This window comes from Osmerus eperlanus, chromosome 9 (assembly GCF_963692335.1).
Source record: "Osmerus eperlanus chromosome 9, fOsmEpe2.1, whole genome shotgun sequence".
NCBI lineage: Eukaryota > Metazoa > Chordata > Actinopteri > Osmeriformes > Osmeridae > Osmerus > Osmerus eperlanus.
The window spans coordinates 12,512,805-12,531,557 of record NC_085026.1 but is presented as its reverse complement, the minus strand read 5'-3'; the positions used below and the strand labels follow the sequence as shown (position 1 = coordinate 12,531,557).

The 18,753-nt window shown below is 42.5% G+C and overlaps 2 protein-coding genes across 8 annotated transcripts; one reads left to right on the top strand and one right to left on the bottom strand.

The window, feature by feature from the left end:
• Positions 1-467: 467 nt before the first annotated feature.
• Positions 468-12,397, top strand: LOC134026256 (sorting nexin-14-like). Of its 6 annotated transcripts, none has more exons than XM_062468823.1 (30): positions 468-766; positions 889-1,039; positions 1,325-1,445; positions 1,612-1,685; positions 1,950-2,028; positions 2,115-2,158; positions 2,268-2,355; positions 2,443-2,527; positions 2,645-2,801; positions 3,055-3,130; positions 3,290-3,334; positions 3,536-3,616; positions 3,722-3,836; positions 3,967-4,122; positions 4,354-4,478; positions 5,149-5,207; positions 5,893-5,919; positions 7,355-7,487; positions 8,140-8,326; positions 8,581-8,664; positions 8,880-8,980; positions 9,231-9,342; positions 9,638-9,678; positions 9,813-9,932; positions 10,345-10,468; positions 10,609-10,773; positions 10,990-11,085; positions 11,406-11,497; positions 11,814-11,870; positions 12,170-12,397. In XM_062468823.1, the coding sequence occupies exons 2-30, from the start codon at positions 903-905 to the stop codon at positions 12,206-12,208; spliced, it is 2,820 nt and encodes a 939-aa protein (XP_062324807.1). In that variant the 5' UTR covers positions 468-766; positions 889-902; the 3' UTR covers positions 12,209-12,397. The 6 variants fall into 6 exon arrangements, with proteins under 6 accessions (XP_062324807.1, XP_062324805.1, XP_062324806.1 ...); XM_062468821.1 differs by having other exon boundaries at positions 12,167-12,397; XM_062468822.1 differs by having other exon boundaries at positions 886-1,039; positions 12,167-12,397.
• Positions 12,398-12,534: 137 nt separating this feature from the next.
• On the bottom strand, positions 12,535-18,215 carry LOC134026257 (snake venom 5'-nucleotidase-like). 2 transcript variants are annotated; one of them, XM_062468827.1, is made up of 9 exons: positions 17,579-18,205; positions 17,159-17,381; positions 16,802-16,990; positions 16,445-16,642; positions 15,938-16,092; positions 15,268-15,376; positions 14,851-15,000; positions 14,403-14,603; positions 12,535-13,574 (listed from the first exon to the last, which is right to left on the bottom strand). In XM_062468827.1, exons 1-9 carry the CDS (start codon positions 17,918-17,920, stop codon positions 13,405-13,407), a joined length of 1,737 nt encoding a protein of 578 aa, XP_062324811.1. In that variant the 5' UTR covers positions 17,921-18,205; the 3' UTR covers positions 12,535-13,404. The 2 variants fall into 2 exon arrangements, with proteins under 2 accessions (XP_062324811.1, XP_062324812.1); XM_062468828.1 differs by lacking the exon at positions 14,851-15,000 and having other exon boundaries at positions 17,579-18,215.
• Between the last annotated feature and the right edge of the window lie 538 nt (positions 18,216-18,753).

The following is an 18,753-nucleotide window of genomic DNA, read 5'->3' as shown; positions in this document are numbered from 1 at the left end:
CTGTTGTCTTACTGTTTGGATGGCGTGTTCCTGGTGAGTCAACAAGGTGATGGTTCAGTTAGCTCATCTGTCTGATCATCGCCAAGGCAAACCCAAGAGGATCATAAATTGCATTACAAGGTGTGTCAAAATCTACAAAAATTGAAGTCTCAAAGGACTCTAGCCAACTTGTACAAATTAAGTGAATGCACTGGATATTACTTGTATACCGGAGATGGCTGAGTTGATCTTGTATCAATTTGCACCCATATCGACGTTCATTTTACATTGGCCTGTGCGGAGGCTATATTTTCTGTCACCAGTAGGCTTTGGTGTTTAGACTAAAATGATGCTCTGCATATATTTGACACTGTTTACAGAGCTCTTAAATCACATCTGATGTGTGGCATTGGTGAAAAGGGGAAATGCTCGGTTACAGCGAGTCGAAGCGGACATGACATCAAGCTGTGACGGAGTCACTAGGTGCGTCTCAGTGACAAATAACGCATGTAAGCCGAACGAATACATTTTTTTGCAGAAATGCAATGGTAACCTAGCTAAGTGATTAGAACGACAAATATTTTATAAACTAGTTTTAATGTGTCGGACAAAACAGCCAAAATAATTTCATGTGATCGGTTTAGTGGACAGCTGCGTTGAATATTAATTCAACTGAGCTTGTATTGCTTAGTCAATGAGCGTGCCTTGCTCGTTGTCAACATAGAAGAGGGATGCCACTCTGCATTATAAGGAATCAACTGCCAACTATTCGGATCTACCATTTACGGTGAGCACACCAAATATCCAATTTTAGGCTAGATGTTGCGCTTATGTAGCAGCATAATGAACGGAAACCGCCTGTCTATCGTACGTCGGAATATAAATGTTTTTTTTTTGTGACCATAGCAGATCCGACAACGACAATGGGATGCATCAGCGCCTATCTGCAGAAACTGAGGCACAGGATAAGGTTGGACCTAATCCGGGAGTTGGGACGCCAGTACCCGGTCTTCTGCTTCCTTCTGCTGGTCCTTCTCCTATCCACAGTCCTGCTGAACAGGTACGTAGGTCCGGACCGGAACGACAACAACAGAAACGCACCGTCATCATCATTATCATAATCAACAGCTTCAGAAACATCAGCTTCATAAACATTAACGTTATCATTAAAATACTGCTCGTATGAGAGATTTGATGTACAAGAGCATATTGTAGCAGCATAGAAGCACAAATGGCAAAACATATTCTGTAGGGCTAATTAATTGCAATATGTACAGTAGCCTATGTAGATTAGTATTATTTGATGTTTGTTTACCATGTTACAAATTATATTTTGTGTTAACAGATACCTGCACATTATTATGGTGTTCTGGTCTTTTCTGGCTGGAGTCGTCACCTTCTACTGCTCTCTGGGTCCAGAATCGCTGCTGCCCAACATCTTTCCATCCATTAAGCCAAAGAGCAAGGTAGCCAAATCTAAATAGTAGGGAGCTCCAAAGACAGAATGCAAACATATTTGAGCTATAGTCTATAATATTGTGACATTCTAATATAGTCAGCGACCTATATTTAGGACCCAGTTTATCTTAGTGTTGTGTGTATTGAAGTGTGTATCTCTGTCCCTCTCAACAGCTGGATCTGCTGGAGCTGTTTCCCTTGGGGCATAGCTGTGCAGTCTGTGGGAACATCAAATGTAAAAGGCACAGGTGAGGCTTTTTATGTTTGTGAATTCCAGCCCACAGTGAGAATGAGTTTGAAGATGATCTTCCAATACTGGCTCATTACTAGAACTGAAGACAACTTGTGTTACACTCCCACCAAGTGGCCACATTTTATACAAGAGTGAATGACTGTATTGAGCTGAAAGACATTTTAAAATGTGTTACTGTGTCACATGTTTTTATATTTAACAGAACGTTTGAACACCTGATAGTGGGGGAAAATAAACCTCTCAATCTTTCAATCAACAGGCCAACTTTACTGTTGGAGAACTACCAACCATGGTTAGACTTGAAAGTTCCATCCAAAGTGGATGCCTCCCTTTCAGAAGTAAGAGTAATGAAAAAATCAGTCTCTTCTCTTTTTTTACTTCTTTCCACACTTTCTCATACGACATACTTGCATTTTGTTTCAAGATTCTGGAATTGGTTCTTGAGAACTTTGTGTATCCCTGGTATAGGTAAGCAGTGGTATTTTCCTGCGGTGCTTCATATTACAATGCATAAACATGATGTTTGTTTTCATAATCTAGTTGAATTCATATGAACATATTGAAATCCCCTTGGCAGGGACATCACAGACGATGAGGCGTTTGTTGACGAGCTGAGGGTAACTCTGCGTTTCTTGGCTGCGGTGTTAGTCCGACGGACACAGAAAGTGAGAATAACAAACGATCCATTGGACTGTATGGATGATGTGTCATAGTAGACCGGAGCAGCATTGATCCTGTCATTCTTGTTCTAGGTTGACGTCGCCTCCCTAATCACTCAAAAGTTGCTCAAGGTATCCATGAAGCACATTGAGATGATCAGCAAAGCAAGACTTAAAGGTTGTAGATTAATCACAGTCGTCATGATTCTTTCCCCTTTCACATTCTGCATGAGAATTAAGTTTTAACCCCCCCCCCCACACACACACACACACACCCTCACTTCCTCTTCCCCAGTGAAGAACGCTGAGTATCTGCAGCAAGCAGCCCTGGAGGAGTATGGACCTGACCTCCACATGGCGCTGCGCAGTCGCAGAGACGAGCTGCTCTACCTCAGGAGGCTGACGGAGATGCTCTTCCCGTACGTCCTGCCCCCCAAGGCCTCAGACTGCAGGTACCTCCACACTGGGGAGAATTGAGTGCAATATTGATGACTCCGTCCAATAAGATTTGACTTTGAATCTGAAAAGCTTTAGACCATTGTCCTTCGTCTGTTTGTATCAGTGTCCAGCTTGATTTAATCTCTGCAGGGAGTGTCATGCTTTAACTTACACTTGACTGCTCACTTGTCTTATAAATAAAAAGGGGCCGGGGTTATTCTTCTTTATTTTCCAACTTCCTCTCCTTGTCTCTGTGTCACTGTTCAGATCTCTCACTCTCCTTATACGAGAGGTCTTGGCTGGCTCTGTTTTCCTTCCCTCCATGGACTACCTGGCTGACCCTGTGAGTGCTCTAGACCGTAAAGGTCAGGGGTCACTTCCTTTATGCTGAGGTCATTTTCAGGCATAAAGAGAATGATGCTCCTCCGAGGACAAAATGGACTGGATACAGATTGTTCTTGTTGGATTGTAATTGCTAATGTGTGGTCTCTCCTAATTTCAGGACACGGTCAACCATCTGCTTCTTATATTTATTGATAACTCTCCAGTAAGTTATCATTGTTTATGAGGAATTTCTCAAATTGCTTAACTGTTCATTTATTAACTTTTGTGTCTATGGTTTGTGTCAATGCTGTTTGCTTGTTTCATGTCATGTACATTACCCACCCTAGGATACTATCCTATCTCTGGTATTTAATCGAACTCTGTAGATTTGATGTAAAGAGTTTTATAACTTGTGTTTTTTCAGCCTGAGGCAGCATTAGAGCCCTCCTCAGTCTTGGTTCCCTTCCTGCAGAAATACTCTGAAACTCGCAACAAAAAGCCTTCAGTAAGTACCTAGGCTTCTATCATTTATAATACTGTCCAAATCTTCCCCCTTCCATGGACACATTCATGCCTGTGGGTCAAATTGTATCTTCCTCTCCTCTCCCAGGTGCTAAAACTGGAGTTAAAGGAGATCAGAGAGCAGCAGGACCTTCTCTTCCGCTTTATGAACTTCCTGAAACAAGAGGGGGCCGTCCATGTGCTCCAGTTCTGCCTCACCGTAGGTAAGCAATCCATCCCAACTTTATTTGTACAACACAAAGCATCTACATCCATTAGATACACAAGAAAAAACCTTCCAGACCTTGGTCCGACTAGTTTGACCTTTGCCCTCGCTTTTAACTCATCCCTTAGAGGAGTTCAACGATAAGATATTGTGTCCTGAGCTGTCGGACGCTGAGATGTTGATGCTTCACGAGGAGGTGAAGCAGATATATGAGACCTACTGTCTGGACGAGAGCATCGACAAGATCCGCTTTGACCCCTTCATAGTGGAGGAGATTCGAAACAGTGAGTGGACGGGATTATATATTTGATTGGTTTCCTGCTGTTTGATTCGTTTAATCAATACAAAATGGGGTTTCTGCTCTGTGTTTGTCGTGCGCCTGCTCGAATCTGTTCTGTCGGTGTGTACATTTGGGTTTCTTTCTCTTGTAAGTTGATCCTGAAGATTCGAAAGCTGTCAGGTTGCTGGGCCTGTTTTCAGGTCTGCGATCTGCCTTTCTCCGTGTCTCTCTCCAGTTGCCCAGGGGCCCTATGCTGGTGTGGTGAAGCTGCAGACCATGCGCTGCCTGTTTGAGGCCTACGAGCATGTCCTCTCTCTGCTGGAGAATGTCTTCACACCCATGTTCTGTCACAGCGATGAGGTCAGACCTAACAGGCAAACAAATGACCACTCTAGTCACGCACCCCTCTGCCTCAACTTCCTAGACACAATCCCCGATCCCACATACACTTCTTATGTCAAATACCCACTTTTATGGGTGTAGGTATCAGGCCAAGCGTCTCCTTTGAGGATTCAGACACACGGTTCTGTGCTACGCTGATCCCTCCGCAACCCAACAGCTGCCGACCGTGTCACTTGCACTGGACACACCACTGGCAAATGAGCTCACCCTGGCTGCTTGCCAAGCTGCCAACATGCATTACCCTCTCTACAGACGCCCTCATTGAATACAGCTGGACGCCTAGACCCAGCCAGCCCCTATTGTCCACCACAAACCCCTGTCTGAATAGAGGCTCTGGGAAGGAAAGATACTTAATATAGGATCCCCTATATGTCCTGATCCATTGTTTAGTTTTGAATGGAGGGTGCGTAACACTAAGCTTGGCCACTATTGTTTGTCTCTTGTTAAAAAACAACTAGACATAACTTTACCTTTTTCTTTTAAAATTGATGATAAAACACCTAAACCGTTGTCTTCATGAACTGCACACTTTAGAGTTGTCCAGATAATCAGTGAGTTCAGAATGACCGAGAATGTGGTCTTCTTCCTGTGAAGATGATTTCCTGCCTTTCTGTCTGTTGTTCACCAGTACTTCCGGCAGCTTCTGAGGGGGGCTGAATCCCCAGCTAGGAACTCCAAGCTGAGTAGGTGGGTGGTGTTGTTGTTATAATTCTCTGTAGCCTCAGTCTGTGTTAAACTGTTGTATTAACACTAGGTGTCTGTGTTCACTCTAATCACTATACTGTTGTGCAGCTTGTCTGTATTAAGTACCCATTACTCTGTTAGAATAGTTCATATAGATGGAAGCCACAGAGAAGCTTCAGTTATCCCTGGGGGCACAGGTGCGCTTTTCCTCCTCATACCTGTCTGATGGGAAGCTACATTGGTTTTAGTTGGAAGGGAAACCCAAAGCTTCCCTGGGAGTTATTTGACTCATAATCTGCTGTTGCTGCAATTGGCCATCTGATTGTGGTGATGAAACAACAGCAACGTTCTTTCTGGATATTGGTTAACACAGCTGTAGCAGCGTGTCACTGTTTCACTCGCTGCAGATTAAGACTCAAACCATTTCACTGTTTGTTGTTGTTTAGTGTCTGTCCTGTAGTACAGAGATATGTGTGTGTGACATGCACCTTTACCACAGCACTAACATGGTGTTTATGTGTGAGTGGCTCCTTTTTGAAACCTAGCATAAGACCATTATCCATAGACTATTTTAGTCATCCTTCTTGTACATATATTATATATCATATAATAGATGTACCAAATCAGATGTACCAAAGGTTTACCAAAAGTGTTAAAGAGGCTTAACTCCTTGTGCCTATTGTTCCAGAAATAGCCTGAGTTTGGATGACATCCGGTGAGTATAGTTCTGTCTGGCCTTCAGTATGGTGTCCAGTCAGTGACTACATCCACTGCATAGGGTCTATGGTCAGCACTGCATACTAGATATACAAGTATACACAGCTGTCTAGTATACTAAACAGCATATACTTACGAGATATGTCGATATAGACCCAACGGCAGTGTAAGGAATCTATGCTGCCTTTCTAGCAAAGTCAACCAAGATGTAGAAAGGGATCTAGATTCAGGTCTGTGGTTTAGTTTTCCAGACACAGGTGAAGTTTCCCCTCCGTGCGGCACGAAGGCACAGTGCTGCCTTCTAACCTTGTAGAAAGATCAGTCTTATGTTCTAAAGCTAGAGGAAATAAATAGAAGGAAGAGGAGGAGAAGGAGGAGTAAAGAATGGCACTTCTCCGCGGCACCCCATGCGTGAACACCACCATCAGCCCTGTCGGCTAACCTCCTCTGTCTCTCTTTCATCTGCCCATCCGCTCGTCCATCTATTCATCGCTGCCACGGACTGTGCTTGTGTCTATGGCTCTGTGGCTCTGTCTACTTCCTGGCCTGGCCTGGTGTATCTCCTGAACCTTCACTCTGCCTGCCCGCCTGCCTGCCTGACTTTTCCTGTCCCTGGGCCTGTCTAGTTTCTGGGAGTGGGACTGTTTCTGGGGGCCCGAGTCTCCGTCCTCACTCTCCACCGGCTCCTCCTCACCTGCATCTGTTAACCCCTTCCATGCCCAGTCCTCTGTCCCCCTCCCACCTGGCTATCTTACTCCTCGACATGCCTCGCCCAAGTAAGTGTCCAGGGTCCATGTCCAGCCCATTTGATGTTTTCGTCCCTCTCCCAACCTCATCCCAATCAACACCCCTTGATCACCCGACTCCTGTTCACCTCTGCATGGGACCCCCCCTCTTTTGTCACCTGTCTTCAATGTGGATTGACTGAGTCTGCTCCAAAAGTATGAACTTTATAGAGGATTTAGTGTTACGTGTACTGTGTTTTCAAACAGTCTGTTATAATGCACCAGTAGATCCAAACTAATATTTTCCCCGCATGGAGAGTATTTAAAATACGTTATATTGGTTATGCATTTTGGTTTGATTGTATTTTTGTTGTTGCTGCTGTTCGAACATCGCAATCATTTTATCAAACCGTGTGATTGTGCTCAGCTCTTAACTGCTCCCACTCATTGGTTTAGCAGTTTGTCCTGCAAGTCCTTAACCAGAAACCACAGGCGTTTGTTTGTGAGATGGCTTTGAAATGACGTGCTGCTTTGGTCTGTTAAGATGGCTACCCCCTACCAGCTTCTCCGCCTAGACCTCCTAACCCCTCGATCTTCCCTGTGACCCCTCCCTCTCCGGTCCCTCCGCTTCGCTGCATGCGCTGTGTTGAGGGCATGCTGACCCTGGTGCCACTCGCACTCTGACCCCTGCCCTCCTGTCACCTGCAGGAACACATCCAAGAGGGGCGAGACGTTTGGGATCAGCCGCATCGGCAGCAAGATCAAGGGTGTGTTTAAGAGCACCACCATGGAAGGGGCCATGTTGCCGTCACACGGGCTTGCAGAGGGAGAGGACGACATGGTGAGTCAGCAACAGGAACGAGCAGGTTCACATCAGACGTTTGAAGGGGATAGGAACAAGGGCACCCGTCTGAACACTCTGGAAAATGTTTCAGTCCTGTCTGTCCTTCCTCCCTTGGGTAAAGCACTAATCTGATATGAAGTTTAAATGAGATCCAAACTAATCTGATGCGACTGGTTTGGAAACAGCTGTGTAGGAGCATATGGTTTCATCCATCTCGATATGTTTGATCATAAATGACCTCAAGGAATGGTTGAGGGAAAGATTTATTTAAGTCTGTTTTGATTAAATATAAGTTGAAAAACCCCCCAGAAAAAGAACAGACAATGCAGACTCAAAAAAAGATGTATGCACCTGTTTACTTGAACAGAACCGAAGTTTGACAGTGTTTCTTCATTCTTCAACAGCATTGTTCCAGATCTAAACCTCAGTATGTGTTTGTTTTCTCCTTCTATAGCTTTTCCATTAGCTAATGCACTAGATGCTCCAGTAACCAGGCTAGCTGTATTAGTGTTTGCAGATAAATCTGGTATTGCACTTCCTGTATTATAGCAGACTTCTTGTGTTGCTCCAATGCTTCCCGTTTGATTTAACTCAGATTTCACTGACATTCTGTTGTCCTCACATCATTAAGCTCTCTTCTGTTCTTCAGGTAGAGGAGGCCATGATGGTCCTGGAAGATGACTCTCCTATGGAAGCGGTCAGCACGCCTAGCACCCCCCGTAACCTGGCCGCATGGAGTATTACCATCCCCTATATAGACCTGTTTGATGACGAGGTCAAGAGGGAGAGAATCCCTGTTTTTTGCATTGATGTGGAGCGCAATGACAGGAAGGCAGGTGAGGGACTGTGAGTTTGAGAGAGAGAGTGAGTGTGAGTGTTGGAGAATGTGAGACTGTGTGTGACTGAGAGAGAGAGACTTAAGTCTGATGAGAGAGAGACTTAAGTCTGATGAGAGAAAGACCAGATCTCGCTGTAAATGGCAGGGCTATCTGCTACGCTGACTTATATCCACAATTTATGATCAAATAAAATTAACACACACAAAAAACGGTTTCAATGTAATGTAATCTATCTCGTTTGTGTTTTTCAGTGGGCCACGAGACAGAACACTGGTCTGTCTACAGGAGATACCTGGAATTCTATGTCCTGGAATCCAAACTGACTGAGTTTCATGGTAGGTAGTTTTTGCTTCTTGGTATAATAGAATTCCTCCTTGGACCAGTTCATACAACAAACTCATAGAATCACAGTTTATCTATGGTTAACATGTATTTTCATTTGGCTTATTAGTCATTCATTCTCATTATTATGAGAACCCTCACAATTTATATGTATAATTTATTTAGCAGAGGATTTATATCCACGGTTGTGGTTTGTACTCCCCCATAGGATCCTTTCCTGATGCACAGCTACCTTCCAAAAGAATCATTGGGCCAAAGAATTATGAATTTCTGACATCCAAACGTCAAGACTTCCAGGAGTATCTTCAGGTAACAAAAATAGAATTGGTACAACATGACCACAAGCTAGTTAAGATCTATACAAAAATATATATTGTAACTAGGCCAGTTACACAGAAATATATATGTCATGTGAAGTACTATAAATACCAGAGAATATTTGCAATAGCTGCAACTACGTACACCCATGCAATTTTGGACCGACCGACGAGCTATAGAGCTCGAGCTAGTCACAGCTAACAAGAGGAAGAGGGGTGTCATGTTTCTCTCCATCTTACAGAAACTTCTCCAGCACCCTGAACTGAGTAACAGTCAACTTCTGGCTGACTTCCTGTCTCCACATAGTATGGAGTCCCAGTTCCTGGATAAGATGCTCCCTGATGTTAATCTTGGTAGGACCTGAGTACATGTATAAAAAAAATAAAATACAATTTACAGTGGGTTTAAAAGACAAACATATGTATTTTAGGCAAATGGTGACCTTTGACCCCAGGACAGTGGTATATAGTTTCAGATCTAGAACATAGAACAACTGTTATTATCAATAGAACACATTTATTCATGAAGCACATTTAAAAATAACAGTGCTAACCAAAGTGCCATACAAAAAAAATCTAAAATAAGGCTACAATGTAACCTTGAAGCACTATAAGAACATCATGGAATGCTTTTGCTTTTGTATTTCAGGAAAGATTATTAAATCTGTTCCCAGCAAACTCATTAAAGAAGTAAGTTGGACAGTCTTATCTTAGCTTGAAGGGAGACAGAGAATACACAGAAACGACCCTGTGTTTGAGTGAATGTCATGAAATGTTTATGGAAATCATGTTTCATAACCCCTCTGTGCTTCTTCACTCCTCAGAAAGGACAACATCTAGAGCCGTTCCTGCAGTCCTTCTTTAACTCCTGTGAGTCTCCCAAACCCAAACCCAGCCGGCCGGAGCTGACCATCCTGAGCCCCACGTCAGAGAACGATAAGAAGGTTGGTCAAATCCACACTGGCATTATTCCGTCTAAGACGGATTCGAGAGACCGCAGATAGATTGCGGCTAGTCTGGGTTGTTAGATGTTTTGGAAACTGCAAAGACTGCGGCTTGTATTTTGTTGAGTTAGATTTTAATTTTAAATGTATTTGTATTACTTTTATCACTTGTATTATTGTTTTTATTGATTTTATGTAAAGCACATCGAGCTGCAATTCTTGTATGAAATGTGCTATATAAATAAAGTCTTATTTTTATTCATCTACAAACATTCTCAACCAGCTTGACGCGGTTTGGCAGTATGAATGTGAATCAAATGTAACATTTCTGTTAGTAGTGTAGATTTGTAGATAATAGGATTTTTTTTCATTGCATCCAGTCAATAAGTTATTATTTTCTTCTGTTTTATAGCTGTTTAATGAGGTTTTCAAGAATAATGCCAACCGATCGGAGACAGCAGAGAAGAGGCACAATCAGAACTACTTTATGGAGATGATCACTGTGGAAGGAGTGTATGACTACTTAATGTATGTTGGTAAGTGTGGTCTCCCCAATCAATTTTAACACATAAACACTCTCACATATATAACCATCACCATCAGCCGTATTACATTACATTTACAGTTTTACAGTACAGTGCCACCACGCTCTCTCTTATGCCTCCTTGATTGACAGGCCGAGTGGTGTTCCACATCCCTGATTGGCTACACCACCTGCTGATGGGCGGGAAGATCCTATTCAAGAACACATTGGAGGCGTACACAGACCACTACCTGCAGCTGAAACTGGACCAGGTGGTCCAGGAACACCGGCTGGTCTCGCTTATCACACTGCTCAGAGGTACCTATCCTCAGACCCAAACAGAACCATACAGGCCACACCTGCTGGCCTCTGACCAGGGACCATAAAAAGTAGCCAATGGGGTGGGGATTCTCAGAGAATCGTTTACAGCTCAATATGGCTTATTGGTCAGATCCTATATGGAACCATGTTGGTTTCCATACATCCAGTTCCTTCATTGTGATGTGAATATATCCATGTGCGTTGTTTTACTAGATGCAGTGTTCTGTGAGACCAGTGAGCCACGCTGCTTACCAGACAAGCAGAAGAGGGCCAAGAAGACATTTGAGGAAATGATGAAATACATCCCAGGTGAGATCATTGGCACCACATTTATAGTGTGGGCATTGCAAAATTCTTTCTGTTCTTGAATACTAAAATGTTTTCCTTAGAAATGTGCTGTAATAAATGGAATCTACATTGTGGGCTGAACAAAAGTTGTGTTTTTAAAGAGGCATAGTTAATTCCATGATTTGTAGAAGGGAATGGTTTGTCACCATGACCTAGTTCATGTTGTTTGCTTCATACTCTTCCCAGAAAGCAAAATGGTGTCTGTAAACAAATAGTGACCAAAAGAAAACTATCCCTGTGTATAAGTAGGTGGTAAACTGACAGTCAAAAAAATGTTTTAGAGTTCCTGGGTAAATGTATTGGGGAAGAGGCCAAGTATGAAGGAGTCCGTCTGCTTTTTGATGGACTGCAACAACCCGTCCTCAACAAGCAGGTACTGAAGTGCATAAACATCTCGTCTGTCCTTGCAATGTCTTCTCTCCTTCTCTTTCCTACAAACACATAAAGCAAGTTTGACAGAGAAACAGTGTCCTGAGGTGCTCTGATTTATGGAGACGGACGACAATAAATCCACACTACAGAATGCATGTATTTTTTGTGCCTAAAATATTTTTTTTCACAGATTTGTAATACTGTTTGTCTTATGCTGTTTGTACCGCTGCATAAACACAGACACATTATAATCTTGCTTAGCATATACAGGAAATGCGTCCACATGCTGTTCATCCTCTGCTCTGTTCATTCCACAGCTGACTTATGTGCTGTTGGATATTGCCATCCAGGAGCTCTTCCCTGAACTAAACAAGGTAAATAGTTCTGAAGTTGAAATAGTTTACATGTATATATCCGTGGCTGGTGCCCTAGATAAAGTGTAAAAACATAGTAGGATTTGGCTCTTTTTACTTAAAGTACTTAAGTTCAAGATGTCAGGGAAAGCAACCGTAGTCCTTTAATCACTTGGTATTTCCGAAGCAGAAGGAAGGAAAATTCCAGTTTTCCTGTTTATTTTTTTTTTAATCAGCCGTTGATTAGATCTAATAATTTCTGGTTTCATGTACTTCCTCTGGTGTGTTAACCTTTGCCTTGTGGGTGTTTCTACTAGCAGGCCCAGAAGGAGGCATCTCTCATGGCTCCCTGGATGTAGCAAGAGGAACACCTATCACCACTTTCTGCTTCCTGCCTTTCTGCATGTGTGATGTATATGATCTGATTTCCTGGATACAGCCTAGTCTTGGACTGAGAGTATCTTTCAATTGAGAATGTATTTATTGTTTTGTTCCACAACTAGACTTTATATGTGTCGGACAAACTGGAGATGTGTATATCTGTACTTCACTGATCTTTGTCTATGGCCACTGCCCCTTCAGCGAGCATTCTTACTATTAACTGTCCATAACCTTTCCTTTTATACCTAAGTGGCAACTGTGAGAAAAGGGCAGGAAATGAAGGATGTAACTCAGTTTTCATGTATTTAAGCAAATAAAATCTTTAATATAAAAGCCCTGTTTTGATGAAAGAAATCTTACAGTAACAGGAAAGATTGACTTGAAGTATGTAGGAGGAACACTGTTTGCATGTAAAAAGGAAGCGGATTGCTTCTGTCAGCCTTGCAGTCCATGTGATTTTCATTGGCATGTTGTTCTGAGGCCTGTAATTAGACACTTGCTTCCTGAAACATGAGTGGAGGAGGGGTACATACCTTGGATCCTTTTAGAATGCCTTGTGATGATTTACGTTAAGAGAAAAGTTGAACTGTCGGGAAGGGGACGTGCACAGGCACAACCTGTCCACAACAAGGAAGCAGTGTGAATCAAAAATCGATTCTGTGATGAAATTGTCAGGTATTTTTTGAATTCCTCACAACAAAACAAGTGAACTTCCAGGCTAAAATTGATATGATTGTGCACGGACTACTAAAACATTTTAGATGCCTTTCAATGAACATGACACAACTAAAATAAAAGACAATTGTAGAAAGGTCTGTATAAAAGTGACATACTCCATCAAGGTGGATTTACAATTCTGCACTTGGTAATGATCATATCACATCCCTTAAATCCTTACTGGCATCATATGAAAGTGGAAGAGAGGGCATTCAAACCCAGTACAACAATGGTTTGATAACCATAGTTTATGGTTATTAGGATCTAATCCAGATGTCACAAAAACATTTATACAACAGCATATTAAAAGCATTCTCAACATCGAACAGTATTTGTTATTTAGTAAGTGACACAGGTTTAGTCAGCACATATATTTGTTTACTGTAATGCCCCAATGTGCTATTATCATTAATTAAAGTGGCTATCCTTTTAATACTGTTGTAGAAAGATGAATGTCTCAGACGATTGTGGACGAGGACGACAGAAGGCCCAGTAGAACCAGGACCAGGCAGTGGTTGGCAGTGGCAGACAAGACAGAGTTTTGGACCCGAATGCGTCCCTCGACCGTGGGGTAAACTCGTTTCATCTCCGACAGGTATTTGGAGAAAACACTGATGTCCATGTCACCTACCAGGGCAGACATACTTGATGAATAAATAATCAGTCAGCTCTTTCACTCTGCCGCTCATGTGTCCATGAGGCCTGCTCTTATCTGGAAACAGGCACTCTCTCTCCACGCTCTGGTCAACTTGAGAGTCAGACATTACATCCAGTGCACACTATTTACTGTCCACATTGGTTCTTGGTTATGCATAGATAAGGTAATGAGACTCAGTTGTATTTCATTATCACTCTGTTTGAAAACATCTGGTTGTGCTGGAGAGGTCTGAGCCTGTACCTCATGAGTCTAAAACGTGGCACCTTTTAATGTAAAACATCTGGACATAAACTGACCCATGATGTAAATATTTCCACATGCCCTCTTCCATCCTAAATTGCTAAGCCGTCTCCTTAGTCTGACTGGCTTCCTTTCACAAAGAAAAAATGTACTAGGAAACTTATTATCACATTCTCAGATACATTTTCACCTCAAACTTAGTTTTTGCATTGTCAGGAGATATTTAGAGGAGACAATGAGTTTGTGGAATGCAATAATTAGCTTAATACGTTAAACTGTTTATTTATGGAATGAGGCCAGTTAGATTAACCCTTGTGCTGCCTTCGGGTCACATTACCCAAAGGTTCACAACGAACCATCGTTGTGTTTACCCAATTTTACCCAATACAAAAATAAATAAAAAGCATTTTCTTTTAACCTTCGCGATGTGGGGGGTCTGAGACAGCCCGACAGTTAAAAGAAAATGCTTCACTTTGTTTTTGTATGCGGTAAACACAGCAAACTGCAGACTTTACACTTTGTAGGACAAGTCCCTTCGTGTCAGACACTAAACTCACCTGTGTCATGTTTCAGTTTCTCCTCCTTGATCATGGAGAAGCCGTCCCCTCCGTCTACAATGTAGGAGGGCATCACCAGCTTGTAGTCTCTGTTTAGGTCCAGGGGCTCGTACGTGGGCACTCGACACTGGGTACATCGCAGGCTCAGGGATGTCACTCGGTCCCCAGATGGTTGTGAGAGGTCAAATTCTACATGGATTCCTATATAAAATGTAAGAGAAGGATAATAATGATATTAAGACATTATGCACTGAAATAAGCCTTCAGAATCTGAAATACAAAACAATTAAAACCCCTCGCTGGAAAAAAACCCATAATATTCAAACATGCGTTGCCAACGGCCCCAAAAGCCATAATTATAAGCCATAAGTGGTATAAGTATTTCAACTATTATTGCCTGATCCTCAACTTACTTCTCCTTTACTGCCTTGACATGGACCTAACTGACCTGAAACTTGGAGGAATTCTCCAGAGTTACTGCCATATCTCCTGACTGAGTGTTCAAAAGCCTTTTTCAGTGTCGAGCCCTTCAGTTGGACCAGGTCAAATGTAATGCCAAACGGTAAGACTGAAAGAACTTCCTCCATGGTGATGGTTCCTGTAAGCAATGTATCACAGAAACAAATTGAAGTCATTGCCTCATATGTCACATGGAATGTCACAAGGATTATGTATTTTGTATGGAGTTACAAAATACTCTTCCTGACACATTTTTTGACTGATGCGATTTATAGTCCGAAAAATGTGTATATGTGTGAATGTGAAGGGGGAGAGGGCAGTGTTAGGGTTATCACATGACTTTGCATCTACATGAGCAAGATACATGAGTTATTTATGAGATTTACATGACAGAAAAGTGACGTACCATTTTTGTAGCGTTCATCTATTGAATTTCTTATGGCTCCACTGTTCAGGATGCACAAGCCCACGTGATTCCACTGGACCTCATCTGAATACTTGATGTTGTGATTAATCTAGGGAGAGAAATTTGGAAACTACATTTTAAAATACAAAAGCCCACATCGCTTCTCAGTCAGATACTAATGACGACATGATTTATGGTGAGAAAGTCACCCAACAGCAGTGGAGGACCCCCCCCCCCCCCCCCCCCCCCGAGACCTGGAATTTGTTAATCATTTTACACAACATAAGATTTCAGGAGGATATGGTAACAGCAGGGTGTTTGGCTGTACACTCAACATTTTCAGACAATGTTGAACGGACAGTTCATCCATAACAAGTTTACAAACTGCTACACAGCAGCAAGTTGTTTGAATAGTTCTGTATCACTTATGATCATACTTTGTTGCTGCACAATGAAGCATCTAATGGGATGAATTTATGAATGGGTTCTGCCTCACCTGTGTGGACTTTCTGGCCACTTCTAACAGACCCTGACTGTCTATTTCTTTTGTTTTTGTGATTCCAGTATGTCTCATTTGTCCAACCAGAATACACAGCCATTGGACCTCAGTTTAACAAATCTATAAACCTGATTAGTTGATGATGAGGAAGACTCTACACTTGTCACTCACCATAGCGTCACAGATTAGGTTTCCAAGGTTGCACTCTCGGAAGCGACACTCTTCAAAGGTACCATTGAGGTACACTAAGGTCTTTCCCACAAACTCGGAAGAGAACTGGGCCAGGTTCTTCTTCCACTCCTCCACCTCAGCCAGAATACCCGCGTCTGAAACAAGTGTTTCCAAGTAACAGTAGTAGTCAGAACCTCTACTATGGAAGCAAATCATTGACAATGTTATGTCTGCCTGCAGCTACACCTGGATTCACCTTTTCTTTAACATTGAAATACATTCATATTTCAATTTTAAAGAGGTGAATTCAAAACCAACAAATTCGGTGATGTTTAAATTTCAAAATTAAGTATTCAATACCTTTTAAAATTCAAAACATTATGTCACTGATTTGCTTCCATACTTTACTAACATGTTTGGGTGTACCACAGCTTCAGCATGACAACACTATTTTGTCAACAGTCAACAGTTTTTAACCAGCTTTGGTATCTGAGGGTGGCAGGTTACCCTGGGCAATGTTGCTATCCAGCAGGATGGGGTTCCCAGCAGCCTTCAGCACGTTCCCTTTTGGGTCAAAGGTCACCTTAAGGTATCCCAAGTATTTCCCAAAAGCGAAAGCCTGGACCACCGGCACGTTTCTCCCATCCTCTGACCGCACCATGAATGGATAGGGACCTGCGGGAACCTCTGAGGACGGGGCGCTGCCTGACAGATCAGACAGACTCGTGTTTAGAGAAACAGGGCCATGTACATTCATACTGTCCTCTGAGAGGTTTGCCCTTTATCCGAGCCTTTTATCTTGTTTCACAGATGATAGATGGATAGATATGGGTGAGACTAGGGAGAGAAGTTACAATTACCTACCTGTGTAGAGAAAAGTGTTGGTGTGTCCTCCAATCACAACATCTACTCCTCTCACTCGCTTGGCAATCTTTTTATCCACGTCAAACCCAGAGTGACCGACGGCAATGACCTTATTGACCCCCAGGGTTAGAAGTTTATCCACTTGCAGCTGCAGAGCCTCCACTTCATCCTCGAACTTCAGGTGTGGACCTTAGAAGATGAAAGACACAACGGTATGGTTCAACGTTCTCAACTGTAGTTAAGCAGTGTCAGGTTGGGGTCATGTAGAAATGTATGTCAAGGGTGTTAAGCTCAAGTTTATGCTGACAGATGTTCAACTAACAACCAGTTTAAGGATATACGAAAAGTGATGTTTACCTGGTAAGGATAACTGCGGGGTTTCTGCTGTGGTGTAACCCACAACACCCACCTTCTCAGAGTCCACAGTAAACACCTTGTAGGGTTGGTAGTAGCCACTAATGGCTGGGGCCAGGACTTGGTCTGCCTTGATATTGGCACTGAGCACAGTGAAGTTTACCTTCTGCAGAAAGGGTTCGACGAGACCCTCCACTCCGTTGTCAAACTCATGGTTCCCAAATGCCTATGTAATACCAGGAAAAAAACGTGAAGTTTCCATTCAAAATGATTTTTTCTGTAATTATAGAAGTTTAACTGGCTCTACTCTGCGTCATTCTCCTTTGTTAAATATTGTAATGTTTATATGAAATACATCTCTGACTCCTTGGTGTAAGGTGTGTACTACTACGCAATTTCGAAATGCAACATGCCGTAGCCCACCATGGCATTATATCCGAGCTTGTTCATGAAATACGCCGCCTCTTCGCCCTTGTAATAGTTGAACCACACGGTCCCCTGATACTGATCTCCCGCGTCCAAAAGCAGCACGTTCCGTACCGAATTCCGAATTTCTTCTATTTTAGTGTACCTCCTGGCAACTCCTGCAAAGCAAGGACCTTTGGGGTCACATTTTCCCGAGTCCCGGCTGGTCTCCTCAATACGTGCGTGACAATCATTGGTGTGAAGCAATGTAATCTCGAAAGTTAAAACACTCTCGATAAATATGAGCAAAAAGAGTGAAGCCCACTGCGCGCACCAACACAGGGAAGTACGTACGCACATCTTAGTGTGCGTAAAAGCGCAGCAGACTGGGAACTTTTAAACGAGCAAAGTGTGTAGGCGTGATTCAAGGGGAACAGATATGCATCCGTCCAGGTCCAAATTCTTCTAATCCAAAAATGTTATGTGACATTATAAACGTCATCCTGCAAAATCGTTGACTTCCCTACTTTTCTCTTGCGTTTATCACATTATATGTATTTTTTGGTTTGTTGCTAAAACAAATTCACCAAGTGACCAAATTATGTCTAGTGATCAACATAGTTTATGTTGATTGTAACGTAAGGAGATAACCCAAGCAAACTGTGTAGCCTACAAAACACGAATTATCTCTACTGTGAGAGATGTTCTCTCACAGTAGAGATAATTCGTTCTCTCACAGTAGAGATAATTCGTGTTTTGTAGGCTACACAGTTTGCTTGGGTTATCTCCTTACGTTACGGAGGTCGCTGCCACCTACATTGGGAGGCATAAAACTACGTTCCGAAACCATCGCTGTATTTAACCATGGCCTACTTGGTTACAGTGAACATTCAGCTACGCCCCTTAGTGGACAGAAGACGTAGTTACTTACAGTATTATACAATCGCTAAGACTATTTTTTCAATATTTTTAACAAGTTTCCTAAACTCTTGACACAGTTAGCACAACACCCGTCTGTGTTGGCTATACAATTAACACATTTGTTGTTGCTTTGACACAAAATGCATAGAGTAAACAAATTGAAAATGCTTGAACTTCTTTTACACACAAGCTCAACCACGACCAAAACTATCGATGCCCAATTTACCAATGCTTTCACACTGTATGTCAGAACGATAACATCATGTTCAAAA